Source organism: Megalobrama amblycephala, linkage group LG20 (assembly GCF_018812025.1).
Source record: "Megalobrama amblycephala isolate DHTTF-2021 linkage group LG20, ASM1881202v1, whole genome shotgun sequence".
NCBI lineage: Eukaryota > Metazoa > Chordata > Actinopteri > Cypriniformes > Xenocyprididae > Megalobrama > Megalobrama amblycephala.
The window spans coordinates 12,273,752-12,298,953 of NC_063063.1; the positions used below are offsets into that span (position 1 = coordinate 12,273,752).

Below are 25,202 nucleotides of genomic sequence, written 5' to 3' on the forward strand. Positions count from 1 at the left end.
AGATTTTAATCTAGATTTAAACTGGGAGAGTGTGTCTGAGCCCCAAACATGATCATTAAGGTTATTCCAGAGTTTAGGAGTCAAATGTGTAAACGCTCCCCCCTTTATACCAAAAGTCCAGAGTTTTGTGACCTTAAAGAGCATGATGGATTGTAGAGCAGTAGAAGATCGGTTAAATACACAGGAGCTGAACCATTTAGCGCCTTATAGGTCAGTAGCATCACAGATCCCACTAGATCACACACACAGCCTTGCTGTTGTACTGAATATCGGTTGCTTTTGTAGAAAACTTTAATTGGCCTCGCAACATTCCTTGTTGTCCCACCCTTAAGGTGACTTATGCCTGTGGCCGATTCACAGCTGCACCAATATTACATACAACAGCACATTCGCTCCTGTGATATTGCCTAACTATCCGTTAGATATGTGTAGAGAGGCCAGTTAGAGGAGCATCATGGATGGCAAGTTTGAAGGTAGTGATTGGAAATTAAATGAACCCTGCGGGTGGTTTGTGCATTTCCATTTTTGCACAAAATTTCCCTTATTGAGCAAATTAGAATAATGCACATAATTCTAGGATTGACTAAAAGACAAATCTCTCCGGGGAGCCCTCAGCGGGAACAGACCTCTGCACTCCGGCAGTCAGTGATTTGTGCGCTGACAACTGTAGTTAAGCTGAATGGCTCAGTAGAGAGTGTGTGGAGTCTCTAAAGGTAGAAAGAGGGTGCCGCACTCTCCGTGAGATGAGGGGGAGGCCACTGTATATGATTCCACTTGAAATCAAAGGGGTCAAACCACAGCTTTTACCACAGCTGGGCACCTCAAATTAGACATGCTTCCAAACCAACATTAATTCCCTGCAATTCATCTTCAGATTGCATGCTTGCCCACTGCTACAGCACTGACAAATATGTCTGAGCTGAAAAAAAGAAGTTGTTTTTATGTGTGTGTGTCAGTGGTAAATCGCCACAAAATGCCTTTTCTCAGCATCTCGTCACATATCCGTAAGGAACACTTCTTCTCTCAATATGGATATAATGAGATATTGTAAATGCTTTTATAGCTGGGCTAAATATTAGCATCCTCCCCCAGGCTGACATTTGCTTTTTGTATGAATCATACACTGGCTGCTCTTTTATTTCTCCTTTCATTGTTTCTCAAAAAAGATAAAGGGACTTTTCCATTATACTGTCCATAGGTGATACAAATCTGCAAATATACACAAGTCTAATAGACATATCCTCCATATTACACGGCAGCGCCCAAATGAACAGACCAATGACTTACTGTGACACTCGCAAATTGTTATAAATCATCCATACTGCTATTACAGTACTAGATTAAAGGGATAATTCGCCCCAAAAATGAAAATTATCCCATGATTTACTCACCCTCAAGCCATCCTAGGTGTATATGACTATCTTCTTTTAGATTAACACAATCAGAGATAAATTTAAAATTATCCTTAGTCCTCCAAGGTTTATAATGGTTGTGAATGAAGGGCCGCATTTTGAAGCCAAAAATAATGCATCCATCTATGAAAAAAAAAAAAAAAAAAAGTAATCCATACCACTCCAGGGAGTTAATAAAGGCCTTCTGAAGTGAAGCGATGCGTTTATGTAAGAAAAATATCCATATTTAAAACTTTATAAATTCAAATAACTAGCTTCCGATGGATGACCGTACGCAGAATGTGCAGGTCGATTTGCAGCGGAAGAGTATCCTTTGACCTGACGCACAACGTAATGATGAACGCGGAGGCGCAGAGGATAGAGCAAAACAAATCACCGGTCACAGATTATAAGTCTAAAATGATAATTTTAAAAGAGAAATGTCAGAAGATTTCGATATAAGAGCAGAGGAGCTTAAATTTGTTGCCTGAAGGGCGTCTAAAGGCAGAAACACACCAAGCTGACGGTCGGCCGTCGGGCAGTTTTTCTTCATCGGCCGACTAAGTTTTCTCAGTGTGTTCCGCACCGTAGGCTGAAGTTGGTCCTCGGCCGCGTTTTTTTTTACGGCCGATTCGAAATGTCAAATCGGTGTCAGAGCTCGTCAGTCCGTCGGGCCATCTGATCATTCTGATTGGCTGTTCAGATACTGCCACCTGCTGGTATGGAAAGGCATTTCATCTCACGCAGGCGCAGAACTGACGTGCTACTTGGCCGTCAGCTGTCGAGCGTCAGTTTGGTGTGTCAGGGCAACTTTGGACACAGATGCTGCCGATGTGAGCCAACCCCGCAGTCTGCTTTCGTCGCCACTAGTTCGTTGGCGTCGGCTTGGTGTGTTCTGGCCTTAAGCTTACAATACTACTACATCCTGGGTCCTACGTCGCATCAGAGGATTACTCATTTGCCGCAAGTCGACTTGCACATTCTGCGTACGGTCGTCCGCCGGCACCTAGTTATTTGAATTTATAAAGTTTTAAATATGGATATTTTTCTTACAAAAATACATCGCTTTGCTTCAGAAGGCCTTTATTAACCCCCAGAGTCGTATGGGTTAATTTTTTTTTTTTATGGATGGATGCATTATTTTTGCCTTCAAAACATGGCCCCCCCAATTCACAACCATATATCTCCGATTGTGTTCGTCTAAAAGAAGATAGTCATATACACCTAGGATGGCATTAGGGTGAGTAAATCATGGGATAATTTTCATTTTTGGGTGAACTATCCCTTTAATTTTAGCAGATTAATGTAGTCATTTTTAATTTTCCCATATTTCCTATTTACTTTATATAATTTTTTTTGACTGTGAGTTTCTATGTGGCAAACACAACCACATATCAACACCCTAGCAACTGCATAGCAGTGTAATAACACTAGCCAGAACAAATGTCAGCATGGAAGATGCGATAATCTTTTCTTCCCTGTTTTGACGTATATATCCTTGTGAAACAGCTTCTTGAACATGAAAAAATGTAGGGTAGGACTTGATTTTGTCCATCTGGAATTGATTGGATTGTTATAGTTTGTTATTGCTGTGATCTCATGTGATTGACAGGTTGTCCCGCCCACATCATCAGAGAAGAGAAGGGATGGAGAGGAAGTTATTTTGATTGAAGATTACAAGGACAATTAATTAAAAAAGAAATAAATAATGATGTGCACGGATAAATTGTTTAAAATAAGCACTGCAATATTCCATAAAAAATAAGAATTGTCAATTTTGATTTCATGGTGACATTTAACAGCTCAGAACATCTTAACAACCACTCAGAACATCACAGGAACTGTATAACAAAAGCCTGGAAATGGCCCACTTAAGTATCACGTCAGAATTTTGCCTCTCACTTTTTCTTAACATCTATTAAAATCTAGATTGCAATTAATGAATGAATATTAACAATTGAGAGTGAACTGCAGGTGAAATTCAATTAAAAAATTTCTTGCCACATTTATTTTTGAGGATGTTGTTTTGCTTGATTGGGCTAATTCCAGAATTTCTTGACGTGTTGCCATGAGCTTTAATTTTAATTATGGTTGGTTTTATTTTTGTCAAGAAAGAGTTTTCAGTGAGAGCTGGATTTCCTCAAACACTTTTTCGTAGAATTAATTTGCGATTATTGAGGGGGAAGTGATTGCTCTTTAGAGGATGATTTGTTGCCATAAATATGTATGCTAATGAGACCGCCTCTATGGGATTATGATAGCTTTAATACACCGTCAGTTTGTCATTTTGATTTCCTTTAGTTAAGGCCATAAAACCTCTCTTGTGTGCGTGTGTATGTGCGGCTCAATGTGTTCATCATTCCGTGTGTCTTAATATGACTGTGGCAGCTTCTTTGAAATATCTTCCTGATTAATATGTTTAGAGAATTTCAAGGTTTAATCATAAATAAGATTTGCATTAAGCAGTTGCTATCAAGCTAATTTGTAAAGAGAATTATATTAAACTTTATAAAGCATCGACATCCTATATTTATGAACGCGCCAAACCAGACTGAACTCAAACAAAGCACAAGCTATTAAAGATAATGGCTATGAGTGAAACTGTAATGGCCTGCTGCTTGTGACTAAGCCTTATTTGTTATTCTGCTCACTCTCATCTTTAGCACCCAAGACCTGCTAATGTGATTTTTACAGTCATTCCGCTTTTCACATGTCTGTTCTCCCAGTGCACTATGGGACGGAGCAGCGACCCTTTAGTTATTGTTCTGGATCATGGATCGCATGGATTGTTTTTCATTAACTTGTTTGGCTATGTGTGGTCTTAGCATGACCCAAAAAACAAAACCGTTGTTAATTAACACGTAACGAATGAACTCTCGTTTGTAGTTCATATGGAAATGTTTACATTACAGTAAAGACATTGATAATGTACTTTGTCACTGTTACTATTGTTAGAGGCTTTAAGCTGTTGCACGAACAGGACAGTTCGAAAGTTACATTGTCGAAATTCGCAATAGGCTGTAGAACACAGCTACTAAGACAGGAAAAATCGGAAGGCCATTTGTGTTGTTTTGACATCTAGTTTGCATGCATGATATTTTTCAGGTGGTGATTGCACTGACACTGTGACAGCAGTATTCTCAGAACAGCCTGAGTTTGACACTGTCAGTGTGGCCTCGCAGGTGCTAACGTGCTGTCAGGATCTAACCTCTCATGAGATTCTGTTACTAAAGCCAGACATACAGAGTCTCTTCTCTGCATCCCCGGTGGACTCGCTGCTGTCTGTTCAAGAGACTTAACTGTGCCGCTTCTCTGTGATCAGAGGTCTTGCTTGGGTAAATCGAGCGAGGCTCCTCTGTCCTGCTCTGAAGGAGAAAGCGAGGCGTGAAAATAGCATCCCTCTCCTCATATTTCCTTCCTCCTCTTCCTTGTGTTGTTGTCCCTGCAATGCACTTTTACACAGGCACTTGTGTCTGTCTGACTACGGCGCCATGGGAGACCTGGTTTATCACAGATGCAAATAATAATGAGGCTAACAAGAGCGAAATATCACATCAGATATTCATCACTTTATCCAGTGACATTTTATGCATTTTATCTTTTCAGGTGTACATTCGAATTCTGGACAATGAGTGGAATGTGTACCGGCGCTATGCTGAGTTCAGGACGCTGCACAATTACCTGCGGCCGCAATTCCCACAAGTCGACACGTTCAATTTCCCACCTAAAAAAGCCATCGGCAACAAGGTATGTACAGAAGTTTTTCTCTATAATGGCAGGTTCTTTTTCTTTTCATTCTTCACATCCTTCCATTGCTTGACTGAACTTAAAACATAAATTTTATACATTTATATTATCATTTTTTATCTGTTTTTGTATATTTATTTAATTAATTGATCATATATTTACCTATTTTTCATTTATTATGTTGGCTTGGCAAAGCCAACATATTGATATTCTACTTAAACATCTTATTATTCTTCTGAGACCTGATTTTCTGACTGCTACTCCTCCTAGAGCTTTAATGCTAAAATCACCAAACTTGCCACAGACCTTGGTCCTAGTGTCTAGTTAGTTGCTATATCTGTTTAGAGAGATCAGATGTACAGTTTATTTTATATTAATTTTTTAAACTCAGAATTTTTCCATAGACTAACATTGACAGATAAAAAATGCACCCTCTAGAGGAGCAGTACCGTCCAATGGAGGAAGCCGGTTAAGAAATAATCTTGTTTTCAGCCCAGTCAAATGACACATAATGTTACAAAGAGAGCGCTTCACAAGATGTTTGTTTATATCAACTGGAAATATTGATCGGATGACGTCTTACACAGTTGATGGTTAAGTTCATCACTGTTGTAAACTAATTCGATCATACATTGTGCAGACGAGCCCTTGCTTTCGTTTTGTCCTTATGTTCGTCATTTGCATGTGTATTGTAACCTTTTTAAATAAAACATTCCAGCGATTCGACAACATCATATCACATAAACGCATTAAAGAGTTAGTAAATGCAAGCTGTTTTGATGATATATAGAGACTGCCCGTCTCTAAACTCGAGTGCTCACAGCAGCGCATCCTCTCTATCTACATCATTCACATGTGTTTCTTAACCTTTCTAAATAAAACCTTTTAGCGGTTCGACACAAATCTATCACAAGAACGCATTACAGAGGTTTATTTACATTTTGGATTAGGGTTTTGAATAAAACAAACACGGCTCGCGTCTCTAATGAGGCTCGCGAGCCCTTTCAGTTTTGTTCGTCCATTCTCGCTTCATCTTGTCCAAAATACATGGCGAATCTCATTCAAGCGAGCACAAGAATGCATCAAAGAGCTTCTTTGTTTGTATGACTGTGTTAATGATAGGTGACATCTGTAAAGAGGCTCGTCGTGTCGCCGGCGCCGTTGCTGCTTCCAGCATGAGCGGATGAAGTTGAATTAAAATACACTGAAATTCACTAGAAATGTTTATAATTGCTATACTTTGAATTTGAGCTCTTTCCCTGCTATTGACTGAATTTTACGTCATTTATGAGACAACGCTTCCCCACCAATCAGTGCGTTTACATGCACCCTCATAATGCGATTATAATGGGATTTTAGCAATATTGTGATTAAACTTTACCTCATGTAAACGCAATACTTTGATCAAACGAATGCGATTAAGCTCATAATCGTAGTAACCATAATCACTAGTTGGTGTACGCCGATTTTAATCACAATAAACAGGCATGTAATCACCTTAATAGCATTATTTCCGCTCTGACCAATGTGCGCATGTGCTCGGATGTACACTGATGCCGTGTGTCTTTCACACAACTTCATGAATGAACTTTGTGACATTATTCTGAAATTTTCTCTTCACCAAATCTCTAAACTCTGTCAACATAACTAGTCTTTGCTCCGAAATCTTCATCAAGACGGCGCGAAGAATGCGTCAAAAGCAAACCCGGCATTGCAACATTCATCACGGTGGTGTATAATATCTAGTATAATCAGAGTAATGAAAATTGCATGTAAACTGGAATGAGAAGTTCTACTCATGTCATGTAAACATCTTACTGCAATTAAGACCTTACGCTGATTAGTAGAAATAATCGCATTATTAGTGCACATGTAAACGTAGTGCTTTTACTGTTATACGGTAGGGGATGCTATTTTGCATCTTCTGAAAGAGTAGGGAAGCTCCAGATCAAAACACAGGGAAAAAAGGAGCAGAAACGAGTGTTAAAAGCATTGCTTATGCATGTTGTAGTCTTTTGGGGGAAAATGTGATTTTCTCAGCTTTTTGTTAAAAATGTTGCTTTTTTTAATTAAAAAAAGCCACATTCAATTGTTAATAAGAAAAAAAAAAAAAAGAATGCATGAAGCTAGAATAAAACTTCCATTTCCAATTCCATCCAAATTCACACTTATGAATCCATTTAGAATTTTGCACAACCCCGTACTGCATCTAAAGCAGCAAGACGAGGTGCATTTGCACAGACTTTTTAATCCGACATAAATGTATTTTCAAAGGAATCACAGTTGTGGGAAACAATGTATCTTACACTTGAAAGTTGATTTTTGATTCTGTGCACAGCCGGCAGAAAACATTGGCAACAGAAAGGTTTGTAGGCCGCCACATTTAAACTTTTTAAATGACAGTAATCCAGAAATATGAGAAGAAAACATCTCAGCACAGCAAAAAAAATAAATAAATAAAAATAAATAAATAAATAAAGGGAATGCTATAGAAAAGAGAGCTAGAGCTAAAAAAAAACACTTTCCATCAGCACCACTATCACCACCTGCTACTACCCAACGCTAGTGGCCGGGGCCTCAGTTTTGAGGGTTTTTTCACAAAGCTAGTTTTTCAGTAAAAATATTGCAGAGTGATGTTTTGAAATCTGCAGAGGATTTTTAGAAGTTGCAATGCTGTAATCTACAATTTTCGACTACTACTTTAGCACTACCTGGTCTGTTCCCTGACAGACTTGACAGTTTTGGTGGCCATTTTTTGTACCACAACTTCAGCTCTTATCACAAGTAATCTTGCTGCTTTGGGGAGTGTTGACACTTTTTTTCCTAGCCTTTCATCTACAAGGCTGCTGTGCGGCGTGTATAAGGGTCGAGATTGCTGTCATGTGGTCCTGCCCTCTGCTCCAGTGTCCAATCAGCATCATCAGCGGGGCAGCACTGTATGCGTTAATGAGGATGGGCCACTCTGACAGCACTCAGATTCCCCACCTGTCTTTTCATTTTCCTCCCTTTTCCCCCCGTGTTCATCCAGGGGCAGGTAATTGGCTTGTGGCACAGCTTCCTCTTGCTGCCTGTGATTTTTGAGAGTGCGCCAGGCAGAGCCACTGGCCCCCGCGTGGCCCTTCAAAGGTAGACTTTTTAGAGCGTGAAAGACAGACCTGATTTACCGAGACCCAGACAGGCCCTGCCAGCCTGCGTCCCATCTCAAGGACGGCCAATCAAAAGAGTCAATCAACCCCAGGGCTGGCGTGAAGACAGCATGCTTTGTACCTGCTCTGAGCACATTAGTTTTGCACTACCAGCAGTCGGTTGTTGGTCTGGACTTCAAAAATGAGTTATTTTAACCCCGTGCCACATTTTGCCATCTTGCTCTCAACATATCACCAAGGAGTGGAAAACAGCTGAGCAGTTGTCAATTAAGAAACATGTCTGAGTCTGTCCTCCAGTAACTTGCTCGGCTCGGTGATAAGAAGTTTCTGACGTCTCAGGGAAGTGCGTGATCCAGATTCGAGTTTCGTTTTGCTGGTGTGCAGAAGCTGCACACATACACAGGGCAGAAGGAGCTTCTCTGTTCTCGTTTTTCAGAGCCGAGAGCTGCTAACCGCCTTCCGCTGAAGTTTTTGCTGAAACTTTGACATGCAAATTCAACTGGAGTGTGGAAACCCTCAGGGTTCAGTTAGAACAAGAAGCTGTGAGAAAAGGGTGCGTAGAGAGCAGGCTTTTAAAGTTGAAATGGCTGCAAATGCGGAGGGTTTTGATGGCGATAGGGCTTTTGTTGGTAATCATTGGCCCGTTGAGATTAGCTGTCATGTAATTGTTAATTCCATTATTATTTTGCAGGAGCTCGGTGGTGGTTTGTTAAAAAGGTTTCCGTTTTCTTTCTTTGCTATACGCGCCATTGCACACGTATGCACGTATGATATCTGATCTTCCACAGTCCTGAGTTTTTAGGCGAGACTTTGAGTGTACTCAAACAGGGACTATAGAATCATTCTTTCTGGATCCATTTGTGTGGGTAAATCAAAAGTTAGCCAGGTGTCTCAGATTAATTAAGTGGCTTCTTCATATCATGTTGCTATAGGTGGATGGATATTTAGACAATATAATATTCAAAGTAGGCAAAGTATAATATTCTATTAAGATATTTTTGTTCAAATCTGATGGCTCAGTGACGCCTCCATTGCCAGCAAGATAATTAACACTTTCAGTTCATGTAAATACAATGGTTTAACCTTAATGTTATGAAGTGACGAGAATACTGTATGTGCTACTTGCCAAACTAAGTGTTGTAGTACCTAACCAGCAGGAGAGCAGTGATGTATGAACTAAATTTGGTGACAGTACAGTGTGTTACAGTGAAGTTATTGAGTATTTTTCATAATATAAAAAAGGGTTTTGGGTTTTGCACTTTTCAGACGTCCCTTCAGACGTGTATCTCCGCCGCCTGCTCATAGAGACCAATTTATTATAAAGCATATTTGAGGAAAATTGGGTTGTTGTAGCTTGTTGTCTAGGTTACTATGATTGGAAGTAGCTGCATTTGTGTTTTTACAACGTTTATCTCGCGAGTTATTAATCCGTGAAGCTCGAATCTGTGAATATATTGCCAACTTTACTGAACTGCTTGACTTAAGCACTGACTGCATTTCATTATATTTCAGTCCAACAAGTTCAAACTCTATGAGCCGCGTATTATTTGTGTGCATTATTAATGTATGTTACTAACTGAAACACTACTGCCAACCAGCGGGACATTAAAGATGAAGTGTTTGTCCGAGCTCACAGCAAGGGAACGATTATAACTTTGCGAGGGAACGCAAACATCTTTGCGTGGGAACGCAAACGTTTTGTGAGGGAACGCAAACATCTTTGCGTGGGAACGCAAACATCTTTGCGTGGGAACGCAAACGTTTTGTGAGGGAACGCAAACATCTTTGCGTGGGAACGCAAACATCTTTGCATGGGAACGCAAACATCTTAGCGAGGGAACGCAAACGTTTTGCGAGGGAACGCAAAAGATTTGAAAAAAAGAATTCCTCCCATCCCAATTTTTTTTTCCACCAGCACTTCAAATTTCCTTCCTTCCTAATTTTTTTTCCACCACCACGTCCCTTTAGGGGCTCCGTATGTATCAAAACTGCCAGTCATGTGAAACATTGAAATTTTTAAACCCTTATGAAATGACGAAGCTTCATTTACTGAATTCATGTGACTTTGGTAGTTTGATACATGCTCTGAAGTACTTATTCTAAACAAAAGATTTGTAAAGCTTCGATGCTTCATGAAGCAGTGTTTTGAAATCGCCCATCACTAGATATATGTTGAATAAAGTCGTTATTTTGTTTTTTTTTTGGTGCACAAAAAGTATTCTTGTCGCTTCATAACATTAAGGTTGAACCACTGTAGTCACATGAACTATACAATTTCATAATAATTAATGAAATTGTATAGGCCTATTGTTTATTTTAAAGAATTAAAAGTGCAGTTTCGTGACAATCCTTGTATTGTTCAACTGGTTGAAGTTGATATGGGATTTAGAAAGTAATTAGTAATAAGTAATCCAATACTTTTTAGAGAGAGTAATTAGTACAGTAATCTAATTATACTGTAGAAGATGTAATTAGTAGCTAATAATTAATTACTTTTTTTTTTTTGAGTAACTTACCGAACACAGATTGCATATACATCATATAACTGCATTCTCTCTTTCTCATTAAACAAAGTTGCTTAATGTCTCTTGATGGTTCATCCTGTAATTATGCTTGAACTGAAATTTAACTTTAAACCGTGCAATATAGTTGTGCCCTGAATCTCTGCCACTAGTTACACTACAAGATTAATGATGAGAAAATGCAAATAATGCCTCAGTTGGGGAAACCCTTACACCCCTTTGGAAGTGTGTGCTCCTGATCATCTGAACTTGCTGGATGAAATGAAGGACTTGTCTTATCTGCATCTGTGAGTCTCTCATTGCTAGTCTCATCATTCATCTTGAGACAGCAGCTTGTGTAATTACCCACTCAGACCTTTCATGTGTCTCACTGAAATGTGTTTTTGTTTGTTTTTTTTCCACTTTTTCCATCTTTAAGTGAATCAAATAGATTTGATGCTTTGGTGATTTCACATAAGTTCCAACCAATGCAATGTTATGAATGTAGATTTTTACACTTTTTTGGCCTTTTCATCATCCACCAGCTATTAAAGTATAGTGTCAATTCTTAGAAAAGTAATAGCACAAAAATATAAATGCAAAAGATTTCTTGCATCTTCCGTGCATTATGTTATGCGTGTATATAATATCTTCCTGTCTCTGAGACTGTAACTTTATTATATTTCTTCTGTGATTGTCATGAAGCTCTCTGTGTTTTGGGATGGATTGTGGATTTGATTTGTTGTTGTGTCCGTGCCTCCATCTGCTTGGGCCATGTCAGGCCCCTGGCTGCTCAGCCATACTGACAGCTCCTAAACAGCTGATTTGTCAAAGGCTCGCAGGGCAAACATGCTAAACACTCCCCAGCCTACCCATCAAATGTGCCCTGACTACCAAGCAGAGCCACGCTGAGCCCAGCCAACCACAGGAAGAATGATGACATCAAAGAGAGGCGACTGTCAGCATTCCAGTCAAACTGTCACCTCATAAGCTCTTCAGCTGTGTTTAGATTATTTTTATAGCTGAGGTTTTTATCAGGATCACATATACAGACTTCATTTTGAGGCTGCGTTTTCTTGTTCACGCTTCAGGACTTTAAAGGGGAGTAAATCTTAAGGGACTTGTCTTAGACAGTAATTGAGAGATCATGGAAAGTAGCCAGTGTTATCCTGTTGAAAACTCTTGGGATGAGTGGTCATATTCCCAGTGAGACAGGTAGAGTTTCTTTGGATCAAACTCTCAGGGCTCAAGGATGGTCCAGTGGTTCATGGCTAGGATAATAGAGATTTGGCTCAGTTGCCTAGGTGGAGGGTGAACCAACTCCAGGGTAAGGCTAAGGAGATGCACTTCCTCTTTCAGAACACATTTAAAAAGAATGTCATGAAATAATTTGAAGTTACGTGTTGTCTAGCGACAACCTACACATCCCAGCATAAACACACTAAATTATTCTCGCTCTAAATTATTTATTATTAAAGTGGCTATACGTTCACAAACCACTATAGTTTATGGCAGCCAATTCGAATAATAAATAACCATTGCCTTACCAGTCCAGCAAAAAAAAAAGCGCACTCCACTCGTCTGGCCTTCCCCCTGTTCTAGTGCCCTGGGCACATGCCGGTAGGCCAGTTCGGTTATCTGTCTCTGTCTCAATTCATTGCAATCTCACAAAGTTCTGCTATAGTCATTGAAGCTGACTGCACAATGGATCTCTTATTTTATTCTATATAAAGTCTACACTTTATTTGTTATAAGTTAACTTATAGAGAAACAAGAGGATTTGCGAGAGTGTAGAACTCAGCACTGGACAAAATCTCAGGCATTTTCACCCAAAAATTAAAATTTTATGTTTATCTGCTTACCCCCAGGGCATCCAAGATGTAGGTGACTTTGTTTCTTCAGTAGAACACAAATGATGATTTTTAACTCCAACCGTTGCGGTCTGTCAGCCATATAATGCGTGTCAATAGGAATTCCATCTATAAGAGTCAAAAAAACATGCACAGACAAATCCAAATTAAACCCTGCGAATCGTGACGACACATTGATGTCCTAAGACGCGAAACGATCAGTTTGTGCGAGAAACCATAATCATTTTTTATCTCTAAAACACCACTATGTCCAACTGCCCTCCACATCCGGTTAGTGAGGTCTGAGCGCGCTCTGACAACGGAAGTGATGTGTCGCACTCATTGAAGCAAAGCGCGAGAGATCACTTCCGTCATCAGAATGCGTTTTTTGACCTCAATAACCGGATGCTGAACGCAGTTGGACATAGTGGTGTTTTAGAGGTAAAAAATGATATAAATACTGTTCGGTTTCTCGCACAAACCGATCGTTTCGTGTCTTAGGACATCAATGTGTCGTCACGAGCCGCAGGGTTTCATTTGGATTTGTCTGTGCATGTTTTTTGGCTCTTATAGATGGAGTTCCCATTGCCATGAATTATATGACTGACAGACCGCAAAGGTTGGAGTTAAAAATCATAATTTGTGTTCTACTGAAGAAACAAAGTCTCCTACATCTTAGATGCCCTGGGGGTAAACAGATAAACATCAAATTTTCATTTTTGGGTGAACTATCCCTTTAAACATGTCTGATTGGCCATTGTGTTCAAGAACTCAACAGATATGTTTGTGATTGGCTACATTGTTCAACACCTCAAAATCACAATGTAAAAAGAAACCTTTAATGCTCTTGAGAGCAAACACCAAATCTGTTTTGCCAATTTGCCATTATTACAGAGAAAAATAAGCCTTGCCCAGCCTTACGCATGCTTCTGCCTATGGTTGCCTGCCTTAATTTGGTTTTATAACACGTTTTTAACATTGATTTTTTTGTTCAAATGATGTGAATACCTCAGGTAAAAAATATTTAGCTGGCTGTTGTTGTTTTGACTGTTATTTTTGTGGATACAGCCACAAAAACAGCATTAAAAACAAATAATTTGCTGTGTGTTTTTTTTTTTTTTTTTTTGAAGAAAAGAATATTTAATTAAATTAATGTAATACTTAATAAATATTAATAGTATTAATCGTAATTAATCATATATTAATGTGATTATATAAAATTATTATTTTCCAAATCAAATATTCCTTTCTTTCTAAAATGTAACTACTATAATTATAATAATAATGATAATAATTAATTAATTGTTGTTGTTGTTGTTGTTGTTGTTGATTTTTCACAATAAAATTCTTTTCTTTCTAAAATGGAAACTTTTTTTTATCACTTTTAATAAAATGTATTTTTATTTAAATATTTTAGAAAATAAAATAATAATAATAACTTTACCATATTATATTAAATTATTGTTTTGTAATATAACAATATAATCTTATGTCTGTGCCACTCACCACAGAGTTGTAGTCTTCTTGTATCTATCCGTGCATTTGTCTTTGATTTCAGATTGCTCTTTTCCACTCATTTGAGTGTTCGTCCAAGTGACTGTGTCATTTTGTGTGCATTTGTGTGCTTGTGCAGTAGGTTTATTTCATCCACTCATAGGTAGAGAGACTGATGGGGGGATTTGGTGAGGCCTATTGCGGTCTGGGGATTGGCTGTTTAGAGGTTGTCAGTACAGAGATAATGTGCACATCCTCCCCAGGCACCGGGCTCACTGTCCCTGCTCTGAGCTGATAGCCTCGCAGCAAAATAGGAGAATGCCAGTGTGTAATACCTGCTCACTGTTCTCACATATGTAGACAGATAAGTGTTGCACTTTTGCCTGGGTGTTTCGTAGTAAAAGTACATGTTGATCTTTTGTATCATAGTAATATACTTCCTTGTCATACGTTTGACCCAGCTCTGTTCTGTGTATTAAGAACACAGTGCTAGAGACTGTTTAATTGAATCATTTATTTATTCTGCCTTTATGAGTCATTGCCATTTAATTACTACTTGCCTTTCTACAGCAGTAAAGTTACAGTTTTTATAGTACACTTGTCACAGGGACAATATTAAGTAATATAAGTGCTTTTCTTAAGGGCACAATGATGTTAGTTCATTGATCACTGCTTACAGGATTCAAACCTACGATCTTTAACTTCTCTAGCTAGATATTATTACCACTAAACCATACCACTCCCAACTTACAAGTAAAGAGATTGCGATTTATAGAGACATAAACAGTCATAAAAATGGTCACATATAGAAACAAGTACAAGAAAAGCATGAGAACTTTTTTTGTGCTAATGTACTTGGCACGCCAGGGTGCACAGACTTTGTTTTCTAGTGGTGAGTGCGAATAAGTGAGCTGAACTGACTGAATATATAAAAACAAGTGACCACATTTGAAATGCACAATAATATTCCAATATGAATACAAAATTAGCCATATTCCTTTTATGCGTCATGTAATTGTCCTATAAAATGCAGTCTACTGTATTTATTTACTATATCAGTCATTTTATTGAAAGAAACTAAAGCTTTTATTCTTTAAGGATCCATTAAATTCATCAAAAGTGACAGTTAAGACATTTATAATGTTACAAAAGATTTCTATTTCAAATAAATGCTGTCCTTTTGAACTTTCTATTATTCAAATCAGGATCAAATCAGAATGATTTGAAGGATCATTTGACACTGAAGACTGAAGTAATGGCTGCTGAAAATTCAGCTTTGTCATCACATGAATAGATTACATTGTTATATCCATTACATACACTTATATTACATACAAAATATGTTAAGATAGAAAAAAAAATATATTGTAATTTTATATTTCATATTATTACTGTTTTTACTGTATCTTTGGTCAAATAAACATGCTTGGCATAAGAGTGGATATGAATGCAAATGAGTGGTTTGATTAAGTTATTCAAAATGTAGAGTAATAAATGGCTATAGTGACATAGAAGAGAATAATAGTGTGAAAAGAGCATACATGTCTTAGTTTATTCAAAATACACTAATTTCCATGTATGCAGAAATATAAAATAGCTGTACCCTCTATTGAACATGTAAACCTATTTTCTGATTAAAGGCTTAAGGAGAATATGGACTTTAATCTGAAAATGTGTATGTAAATGAATTAATCTAGCTCTGATTGTGAATAATCACTGATTAGAATAATGTTTTATAGAAGGGCAAAACTGGGAACTCTAGCTGCACTCTTTTGTAGAGGACCTTGCTAACGTCACATTATGAAGGAATAACCTTTATCTAGATTATCTGTGCACTCACATTTTCCTCATATTGTTCATCACATCTCTTGTCTCCAGGGGGAACAATCGCAGACCTCTGACCGTCCCTATGACCCACATTTACCATGATTTAAATGAGCAAATGTTCATGTTTTTTTCACGCTTTGGTGCATACAGTGTGATCTTCACCGCAGCTGGGATGCACAGATGTACAGAGAGATGATACTGTACTATATAGCCACAGGCCAGAATGAGAGCAGAGATTCAGAGATACTTTTAGGGAATACTTAGATGTTGCACAGACTATGTTCGAATATACTTTATTCCCTATTACAGCAGTATGTCAAATGATTTGGATGGCCAAAAATTATGTATTCAAGAGACAGTAGTCGTACATCCACTATAGTAAGTTCTTGTGGTATAATATATATATATATATATATATATATATATATATATATATATATATTTTTTTTTTTTTTTTTATTATTGTATTATATTATTAAAATAAATATAAAATTATTTTAAAGAGGACCTATTATGCTTTTTTATATTTTCAGCTTTCTTTAGTGTGTCATGTTGCTGTTGGAACAAGAAAAAGGTCTGCACAATTGCTGTACAAAGCACAAAGTCACTCCAAAGAGAGTTTTTCTCTATATCAGTAAGAACTGTTTCTGAACTCCCTAAAATGCCTTAATTGTAGTCCCAAGTTTTCTTCTGGGAACATACAGTACATGTCACAATATTCCTCATTTAAATAATTCCCGCCCAATTCATACGTAAAATAAAAGGGGGCGAGGCCTGGTTGAGTTGTGTTAGTAGTGTGTTGTCGCCATGTCCAAGAGATGCTATTTTTCAATCTTTGTGGTTATAATAGGGGCATGACAAATCAGATGACCAATCACAATGCAGTGATCCAGCCAACCAATCAGAGCACATGCGCTTTTTGAAAGAAGGGGCTTCATAGAGACAGGAACTAAGCAGAGCATTACTGACAGACTGGGAAGAGAGGTGCTGCAATAATGTAAAATATGTGAATAATAATGCGTTTTTTGAACATTTAGTATGAGAACCTGTTCTAGACCCCAAAACCAAAATCAAAAAAGGCCTAATAGGTCCTCATTAAAGGGTTAGTTCACCCAAAAATTCTGTCATTAATTACTCACCCTCATGTCGTTCCACACCTGTAAGACCTTTGTTCATCTTCAGAACACAAATTAAGATATTTTTGATAAAATCCAATGGCTCAGTGACGCCTCCATTGACAGCAAGATAATTAACACTTTTAGATGCCCAGAAAGGTACTAAAGACATATTTAAAACAGTTCATGTGACTACAGTGGTTCAACCTTAATGTTATGAAGCAACAAGAATACTTTTTGTGCAGCAAAAAAGCAAAATAACGACTTTATTCAACAATGTCTAGTGATGGGCGATTTCAAAACATTGCTTCACGAAGCTTCAAAACTTTACAAATCTTTTGTTTCAAATCAGTGGTTCAGAGCGTGTATCAAACTGCCAAAGTCACGCCGCCCAGTGGTTCGAAACACTTATGACACAACGAAGCCTCATTTACTGAAATCAAGTGACTTTGGCAGTTTGATACATGCTCCAACCACTGATTCGAAACAAAAGATTCATAAAGCTTCGAAGCTTCATGAAGCAGTGTTTTGAAATCGCCCATCATATTTTGTATAATATACATAGTTTTGTATATTGCAAAAAAAATGACAGCATATGGAGTTAGAACAACATGGGGTCAGTAAATAATGAACATTTGTTGGATTGAATTTTTATTTTTGTGTGATCTGTTCCTTTAATCATTTGAATCATTTGTTTCTAGCTCAAGACTTGAGTGGAGGTTTCTGACCCACCTTCTGCTGTGTGTTGAATTATTCACTGACTCTCTGCAGGTCCTCATACATTTACTGACCCATTTGTTCTCATCACTGGCCTTTCCCAACACCTGGTTTGAGACATTAGTATCCATATTTTCCTGAGTGCAGGAGACTGGAAGGTTCTTTATGGTTCATAACACATGGTCATTATGGTACCGGCTACCTGCATATATTATTGATTTCCCACCATTTGGCTTAAACAAAAGGTTGAGGGAGGCACAGAATATAGAAGACAGTCTGTTGTCTCTTCGGGCTTCTTGGGCGCAGCTTTAATTGAACTCCACATTATCTTTGCATTAAAGATGACAGCCCCAGGAGGATCTGCCCTGTTCTCATTAATGCAGTGTTTGCCATTTCTGCTTTCACTAGTCAAAGTGAATAAATTATGACTCCTGCATTTTGTATGCATATGCAACATGCCTGATTCGTGCACTGTTTTTTTTTCTTGTGCCAAAAAGCACAAGAAATGTGCAGAGAACACACAGTAAATACATGATCTCTCATGACTTGCTTTCTTCTTATTAGGGTTATTATAGTTAACTAAAACCATTAAAATTAAAAACCAGTACTACTAAATTTAGGATGAAAATGGAAAATACAAAAATAAAATCTAATTCAAAATGTATATAAAACCTATAATAGTATCTCACTGATACTAAAATAACACAGGTTCTTATGAAAACTTTATCATTAAAATGATATCACTGGGCCAGACTGACTAAACAAGGTAAATTAGCTTGAGACCGCAATCCCATAAAAGACCTGATGGGAGTGGAAAGTTTTGCGGATGATCTACTGACAATGCACAAATTAAAGTTCGAAATCGCCCCCCTGTACCCTCATTCACTATTCCCTACTTTAGTCCACTAATATAGCCCACTTGAAGAAGTGAAGAAAAATGAGTGAGTGAATTCGGACACTGAGTGCGCCGGAAGGGCTGTCGCTTTTGCGTAGCTTTGTGCGTGCAGTTTAATAATCAACCAGCAAACTGTCAGCTCCAGTAGTAATGAAAAGATTTATCTTGAGCTCTGTCATGAAAACTAGCATGCATAAACCTTAATTAAACAATTTAATAATCAAGTAAAAATGAATTTATACCTGTATCATATTATGCTGTAACCTACATTGGGAAGGGGATGAATGGATGATTCAGCTGCGGGCGCCATCCTCTGGTCAGATGCAGGAATTTATTCAGCGTGCGGCGTGACTCTCAGAGTGCATTATGGGTATTTTCTAGCTGTTCAGTGTACATCGGTTGTACACTCGTTATTGTGGTGCGTTGCGGGATTGAATGAATGCACTCGTTAACATCCACTATGGTTTCGGTCACCACTACAAATGGCTGTCCCCTCAAATAGTGCCCTATTTAAAAGTATAGGGAGCGATTTCAGACACAGCCTATATGTTTGAAAAACGTCTTCCTCTGGCATTCCAAATAACACGAGTGGAGAAAATTCTCTCCCTTCTATCATGCACACTTACTTTTCTCTGTGGTGCCTCCTAGTGGCAACTATCGCAGGCATGTCAAGCACAAGTTAAGGCTTGCTCTTTTGGGTGTTAAATAATGGCGCAAATACCAGTAAATTGACTATCGCAAACCTTAGTAAATTACGTTGCATGATTTATGTAAATACTAAATTTTGTGTCTGAAGGGTAAACTCAATCAAATGCATATGCAATAAAAATACAAAAATAAATCTCCATGCTTTTTCATTCAAAAAAGGGTTTGCCCTGACATTAAATCTGGCCCTAAAGCCCTGGGTATACTTTGATTTTTACGTGTATGCTATTGTACATGCACAGTCGAATGCACAGCCTTGCAAAGCATACTTCATTCGACTTGTATGCATGCACAGGTATTTGACGCATGCCCATCTTTGAGCAATCTCTCACCACGAGTTTCAACCCATGTAAACATCTTTGTATTCTTTCATGCTAGAGTTGTACAAATGAGGGTACTTTCTAACCTCTTCTCACAATCTCTCGTCTATGTAGCCAACATTGTCGCTGTAGCTTGCATGTGTTCCGGTTTGTTCTGTTTATGCAGTTTTTCTTTGACTACCTTGTGAATCGACGCTCCCAGAGCACGGTTGCCACCATATGGATAAACTAATTACTGCAAAAACAATTACATGCACGTGTGCAACATGGTTACAAAAAACTAGTGGTGCACGTACTCTTCTGATGATGAAATTCGCACCACGCACTGTACGCTGACCCCGCATATGTGTAAAAAGTGAACTATACTTTGGGCTTAAGTGTGTTCTGTTTTCTAATCTTCACTTTAAAGGTCCCGTTCTTCGTGATCCCATGTTTCAAACTTTAGTTAGTGTGTAATGTTGTTGTTAGAGTATAAATAAAATCTGCAAAATTTTAAAGCTCAAAGTTCAATGCCAAGCGAGATATTTTATTTAACAGAAGTCGCCTACATCGAACGGCCAAGTTTGGACTACATCCCTCTACTTCCTTCTTTAATGACGTCACTAAAACAGTTTTTTGACTAACCTCCGCCCACAGGAATACACAAGAGTTGCGTTTGTAGAGTGTGTTTGTCGCCATGTCGTCGAAACGCTGTTATTTTCATCCCGCAGTCCAATCACCGGGTCTGATTCCGGCTCAAATTGATAGGGTAAAATTAAAGACATGTTTACAATAACACTGAGCGCATGCATCTCCACGTTATGGTAAGAGGCGTGACCTTTCCGGGCATGGAGCGCTAAGCTGCTGTCGAATCACAACACAGGAACCGCTGGCACAATCAGAACTCGTTACGTATTTCTGGAGGAGGGACTTCATAGAACAAGGAAGTCATCAGCCCGTTTTTATGACAGTGGAAACAGCGGTATACAGATAAGTAAATTATGTGAAAAATACTGTGTTTTTTTACACGAGAAACATGAACACATGTTATATTGCACACTATAAACACAATCAAAGCTTCAAAAAACCACGAAAAACGGGACCTTTAATAAATTAGCTTTTGTGCACTTTGTTTGTAAATTTGTTGATTTTTCTTTTTCAGTAAATTCCAGTTAACTTTCCTGTGGGGCGTGGCCAAGTCAGTTAATATTCTTTAATTCTGAAATTTGTACAATCTTGTTTTTGTAGCATGGCGCTTGCAATGACAAGGACAAAAAATTAATTCCCAAATAACACAATGACAAAATATATACCCTGAATACAAGTTGTTTTGGATAAAACCATCTGGAACATCCATAAATAACCTCTCACATCATGCCTGGTTAGTTACTACAGGCATGCTTTAAGTGTTTGGTTATCTTGAAGAAAATCAAATTTGTCAAACAGTTGCAGTCGGTGGCTACTGCTTTACTAGAGAATCGAAAGGATTCAAGCTAGAGTAAATATGTACCATCAGTTTTTATTTGTAGGATGAATGAGGTTATTTCCCCATTCAAAAAGCAATGTACAACCACTTTTACAGCAACCTTCAGTGGGAGGGTCAGCATGATAAATCACCTCTCTCAGTCATAACTGTTTAATTTTCAGGGAGAGTGTGACGGGTTGTGCTGTACCAACTTGAATCAACCTCACACTTTGTCATTTTGACGACGTGTCTCCTTCATTCAAATCTGCACACATGTCATGCTGCACATGTGATTGTACAAAAACGAACGCAAACACAACTCGCTGTGTGGCACCAGCTAGTCCAGCTAGTCCAGACAATAGCCTGTGAAGATGGAGAAGCACTCCAGCAAGTCTTTATTGGCTATAATGGCAATGTCTGGGAGTGATTTTCTCTCTCTCACTGCCTGTCGCTGTCAGACACAGACGATCAGCAGAACTGTGCTTTGAGGAATTTGGAGAGGAGCCTGTCGTTTATGGAAAGAAACAAAATTGGCCCAAAGACAGAAGCCGGAGAAAATAATTTGCAGAGAAACATTTTCATTCTCTTAAGAGATTGTGAAGCACTTTGTTGGTTTTGCCACAAGTTGTTTGCGTGAATTGCAGGCGGGTGTTTGTTTTAACAGATCGTCTGAAGGTCCTACTGAAGCTGCACGCATAAACAGCTTAAAACATCAGTTATTAGATGCACTTGCCATAAGAGCATGTGTGCGTGTGCTTGGCTTGTTTATCAAGGTGTTTGGTCCTTAAGGGTCCCTTGGTGAAAAGGTGTTTTCAGTATCTTGTTATCCTGATAGAATCCAATTAGTAGCATAATGCATCCTCAAACTAGGAATGTGGTAGAAAGGGTTTGGGTTTCTCTCTCTCTCTCTCTCTCTCTCTCTCTCACAGACACATCACACAATCTCTATTCAAGGAAACTGTAACATATTTGAGCCAGTTTATCCTGTTCGGTGTAGTTGTGTGCATTAATTAGCTTATTCATCGCTGTTCAAATGTTTAGGTGTCAGCAAGTATGCATGAAAATGATCAAAGGTGACAATAAAGACATTTATAATGTTACAAAAGATTTCTATTTAAAATAAATGCTACTCTTTTGAAATTTATATTAATCAAAGAATCTTGAAAAAGTTAGCATATTAGATTGATTTCTGAAAAATCAGTATATTAGTATATTATGATTATATTAGTATATAATCGGTATATTATGTTCAAATGGAGCCTTTTATCAGAGACTTACCAAATCTTACCAACCTTAAGTTGGTAATAAATTTTTATGAAGTTCTATACATACAGTGTATGTGTGTATATATAATATATGTATATATGTGTGTGTAGAGATATAAAGATATGACATCCAAAGTATGTAAGGTAGTACAACTAGATCTCTTTTATTGAGTCCAAAAGGTTTTAATTATATTTAAAACCCTACATATAAAGGTATTTTAAAGATTTTGAAGTGTCAAAAGGTCATTCGGTTTAAACGTCCAAAGGCCAATACAGCCATTAATTTGTGATTAAAATATCTTAAAATGTAATAAATGTGTATATTTTTTTATTCTGGCAATTTTATAACATCATATATCAACATAGTGCATAATGGTATTAAAATTATGTGTACAGAATGTCCGGAAAAATGAATTTTATTGATGTCATTCGGAGTAACTAATATAAAGGAACCATTTTGGATCAAGTCATGCAGTCAATATCATGTGACAGGATATGACATCATTCAGACACCTGCAAAGGACCACATGGTCGTGAAACATCAGGTCATCCGGTCATCCGGTACAACTGCTATAAAACATGGAAAATATTGTAATATTTTAAAAACTTGTACTAAATATAAAATATTTGATTGTCCTTTTACTAGCTAGTTAGCAAGCTAGCTAGCTAGATATCAGCCTATTATGAAAATATCATCATTCGGAATAACCAAAAGTGTCATTTGGTGAAACCGAAATTTTGGTTAAACCAAATGACTCTTTTGGTGACATCTTGTAAATAATGACAAAAGCAGTGTTAATTGATTATAAAAACCACATAATCTCATTGATAAAACTTCAAAATTAATTATATCTCCATCATGTTTTCGTCAATGACCCATATATACTCAATTTTAATACAATATGAAACGTAGGTCCCTGCTCTGTCTCCGTCCCCTCTAAGGAGTCCTTAGCATAATAAAGTTTGAAGACCCCCTAATGTATTTTATAGTGAATATTACTTGACGTTATTGTTGTAAAGTGCACAAAGAGCAAAGATTTGTACTTAGTGTCATGGTTCTCACCTTTAAAGAGAGTTCTGAGATGACGTGGGCCAGAGCATTAAATTAGCCCTGGCAGGCACAACCCTCATGGGTAAACTAATCTGACAGCAGTGATCTCCTCCACATATCCCATATCATAATCAACTTTTATGCCTCTTCATGCCTGTTGGAGATGGATCACTATTAGAACTTCATGCCCTGACGACACACTAATGCTAAAATGCGGGGTGACAGACAGTGGTTTAGATGGCACACAAACACACACTTTCTAACACTCTTTATTATTGTTGGGTGATTGAGCCATTGCCCTCTGATGGAGTGGGTGATGCCAGAGCATTTAGAGGAGTCAGCTTCCCCTCAACACATGAGACATGACTGATGTCACACGCACACACGCATACAGATGCAAGAACTGGAGCATCGGGGCTAATTAATCAGCCATCAAGGGGACATTAATAACATTTCAATCTCTCTCCCGCTGTCCCTTGTTCTATCTCATTTGCTTTTGATGTCACCCCCGCCACAGCGCTAACTTTGATCTGGTTATCCATCAGCTTGATATGCTGGGTACAGTCGTGGTGCTGATGTTTTGATGCTGTAAATTCAATGCAGGTCCTGATGAAACGGGTCTTTAAAGGGATATTGTCATGTATGGATGAATTATAATCATGTTCTCTCCTTCATAATATGGAACACAATAAGAGAAATTTAACAGAATTTTCATGTTTTTATATATATATACAAGATATTTTTATAGATATATACAGTGCCCTCCACAATTATTGGCACCCTTAGTAATTATGAGCAAAGGCAGCTGTGAAAATAAATCTGCATTGTTTATCCTTTTCATCTTTCATTAAAAAAAATCACAAAATTATAACGTTTCATTGAAGGAAAAGAATTGAAAGTGGGGGGAAAATCACATTATGAAATAAATGTTTTCCTCCAAAACACGTTGGCCACAATTATTGGCACCTTTTTATTCAAAACATTTTGCAACCTCCTTTTACCAAGATAACAACTCTGAGTCGTCTTCTATAATGCCTGATGAGTTTGGAGAACACCCGACAAGAGATCAGAGACCATTTCTTCATACAGAATCTTTCCAGATCCTTCAGATTCCAGCTCCATGCTGGTGCTTCTTCTCTTCAGTTCACTCCACTCATTTTCTTTAGGGTTCAGGTCAGTGAACTGGGACGGCCATAGCAGAAGCTTCATTTTGTGCTCAGTGACACATTTTTGTGTTGTTTTTGATATTTGTTTTGGATCATTGTCCTGATGGAAGATCCAACCACGGCCCATTATTGGATTTCTAGCAGAAGCGGTCAGGTTTTGATTTTTTTATCTGTTGGTATTTGATATAATCCATGATACCATGTATCTGAACAAGATGTCCAAGATCTCCAGCAGAAAAATAGGCCCACAACATTAAAGATATAGCCGTATATTTAACCGTGGGCATGGGGGTACTTTTTATCCATGTGTGCACCAAATCCATCTGGTGAGTTTGCTGCAAAAAAGCCCTTTTTTTAGTTTCATCTGACCATAGAAGCCGGTCCCGTTTGAAGTTTCAGACGTGTCTGACAACTGAATATGCTGGAGATTGTTTCTGGATGAGAGCAGAGGATTTTTCTTGAACCCCTCCCGAACAACTTGTGGGGATGTAGGTGCTGTTTGATAATTTTTTTTAGGCTTTCTGAGACTCAAGACTCAACTAATCTCTGCAATTCTCCAGCTGTGATC

General features: G+C 38.0%; 1 protein-coding gene across 4 annotated transcripts in view; it reads left to right on the forward strand.

Moving 5' to 3' along the window:
- Window positions 1–25,202, forward strand: part of snx29 (sorting nexin 29) — a 158,798-nt gene that overhangs the window by 118,129 nt on the left and 15,467 nt on the right. For all 4 annotated transcript variants that reach the window (XM_048170870.1, XM_048170872.1, XM_048170869.1 and 1 more), the window contains exon 19: window positions 4,998–5,138. In XM_048170870.1, coding sequence (XP_048026827.1) covers window positions 4,998–5,138 — 141 coding nt within the window. The remainder of the gene's footprint in view (window positions 1–4,997; window positions 5,139–25,202) is intronic.